Source organism: Geospiza fortis, unplaced genomic scaffold, assembly GCF_000277835.1.
Source record: "Geospiza fortis unplaced genomic scaffold, GeoFor_1.0 scaffold546, whole genome shotgun sequence".
In the NCBI taxonomy this organism is placed as follows: Eukaryota; Metazoa; Chordata; class Aves; order Passeriformes; family Thraupidae; genus Geospiza; species Geospiza fortis.
This window is the reverse complement of record NW_005054612.1, coordinates 401,157-402,634: the sequence shown is the minus strand read 5'-3', so window position 1 is coordinate 402,634 and position 1,478 is coordinate 401,157. Positions and strand designations below refer to the sequence as shown.

The 1,478-nt window shown below is 70.4% G+C and overlaps 1 protein-coding gene across 1 annotated transcript in view; it reads left to right on the top strand.

Annotated features, from left to right (window-relative positions):
• TEPSIN (TEPSIN adaptor related protein complex 4 accessory protein) overlaps positions 1-1,478 on the top strand; it is a gene marked incomplete at its 5' end in the record, with an annotated part of 3,509 nt that overhangs the window by 1,254 nt on the left and 777 nt on the right. Inside the window, 5 exons of the mRNA XM_031064666.1 lie at positions 10-185; positions 426-539; positions 660-738; positions 815-949; positions 1,210-1,472. Coding sequence (XP_030920526.1) covers positions 10-185; positions 426-539; positions 660-738; positions 815-949; positions 1,210-1,472 — 767 coding nt within the window. The remainder of the gene's footprint in view (positions 1-9; positions 186-425; positions 540-659; positions 739-814; positions 950-1,209; positions 1,473-1,478) is intronic.

Below are 1,478 nucleotides of genomic sequence, written 5' to 3'. Positions count from 1 at the left end.
GCTGCCCCTGCAGTGAGCCACCAGCCGGGGCAGGCCGGGGGAGGCTGGGAGGAGGCAGAGAGCGGGCACAGCTCCCGGGAATCCTCGCAGGGCCACGAGCGCAGCCGCGCCTCCGACTCGGGCAGCAAATCCGGCAGCGACAGCCGCTCCGGGGCCAGCCGGGAGCTAAGCCACGGGGCTGACAGGTGAGAGGGGCCCGGGGGCTCCCCTGCCCTGGGGCTGTCCCGGCTGCATCCCCAGAGACCCTCCCCTCATTTCGCACACCCCTGATCCAGCGTGTCCCGGCACTGCTGGCTGTGTTTGTCCTGCCAGCCGTGGGTGGGCAGAGCTGCTCGGGGTGGGGGTCCCTGTGTGCCAGGGGAGAGCAGGGACCCCAGGAGGAGCAGGCAGGTGGCCCCTGTCCTCACGAGCTGTGTCCCCAGCAGGGTGGATGCTGACAGCCCGGGTGACTGCCGCAGGGAGCTGAGCCTGGTGTCGGGACTGACGCGCGGGGCCAGGGTCTTCCTCACCAGGGAGGAAGCTCAGCACTTCCTCAAGGAGTAAGTGGCAGAGGTGCTCCCTGGGGCTGGGGGGACTTCAGCTCCCTTCCCTGGCTGCCCAGGCCTGGACTCTGGGATGGGAAGGGGCTGCAGGTGACTGTGGCCCCCGTCCCTGGGCAGGTGTGGGCTCCTGAACTGTGAGGTGGTGCTGGAGCTGCTGGGCCGGGCGCTGGAGGATCCCAGTGACAGCGTCCGCATGGTGAGCACAGGGGGCTCCCCTGGGAGGGCTGGGGGCTGTGTGGGGGCCTGCCAGGCTCAGCTCCCCTTCCCCACAGAGGTCCATGTGTGCCATCTCTGCCCTCGGCTGCTCCGACCTGCTCTCCCCAGAGCAGATCTTTGCCGTGACCCAGCAGCGCCTGCAGCACCTCAGCCAAGGCAGCCCTGGGCCTGTGGCCAACCGAGCAACAAAGGTGACTCTGGGGACATCCCTGTGCCCAGTCCTTTGGATGAGGGCTCCTGGCACAGGTCTGACAGCCCCTGGGGACACACAGCCCTTGGGAATGGCTCTGTGTATGTGCCAGAGGGGTGGTTGGGCTGCCTGTCCCAGGGCGGGGTGATGCTCCCTCTGAGCCCCGGGAGGGGACATGGGGACAGTCCCTGTGCCTGGGAGAAGGTGCCAGGCCGATCCCCTTTGCCGGTGCTGCTCTCACTGTGCCCACCCCCATCCCAGATGCTGCGGCAGTTCGAGGCCCTGTGCCGGGCCCAGCCCTCCCCGAGGGCCCCACGCCCACCCTCAGCCCCCTCAGCCGGGGACCTGCTCATGGACATCCCAGCCGTGGCTTCTGAGAGCTTCCTGACCCCGCGGAGCCCGGCCCCGAGCCCTGCAGCCCCCGCTGAGGAGCCGGGGCTGGCATTGGAGCCCCCCGGGGCCGCGGTGCCAGCCTGTCCCTGCCAGCAGGACGGGGGCAGCAGGCTGGCAGGGGGCACGGGGGGGCCCCG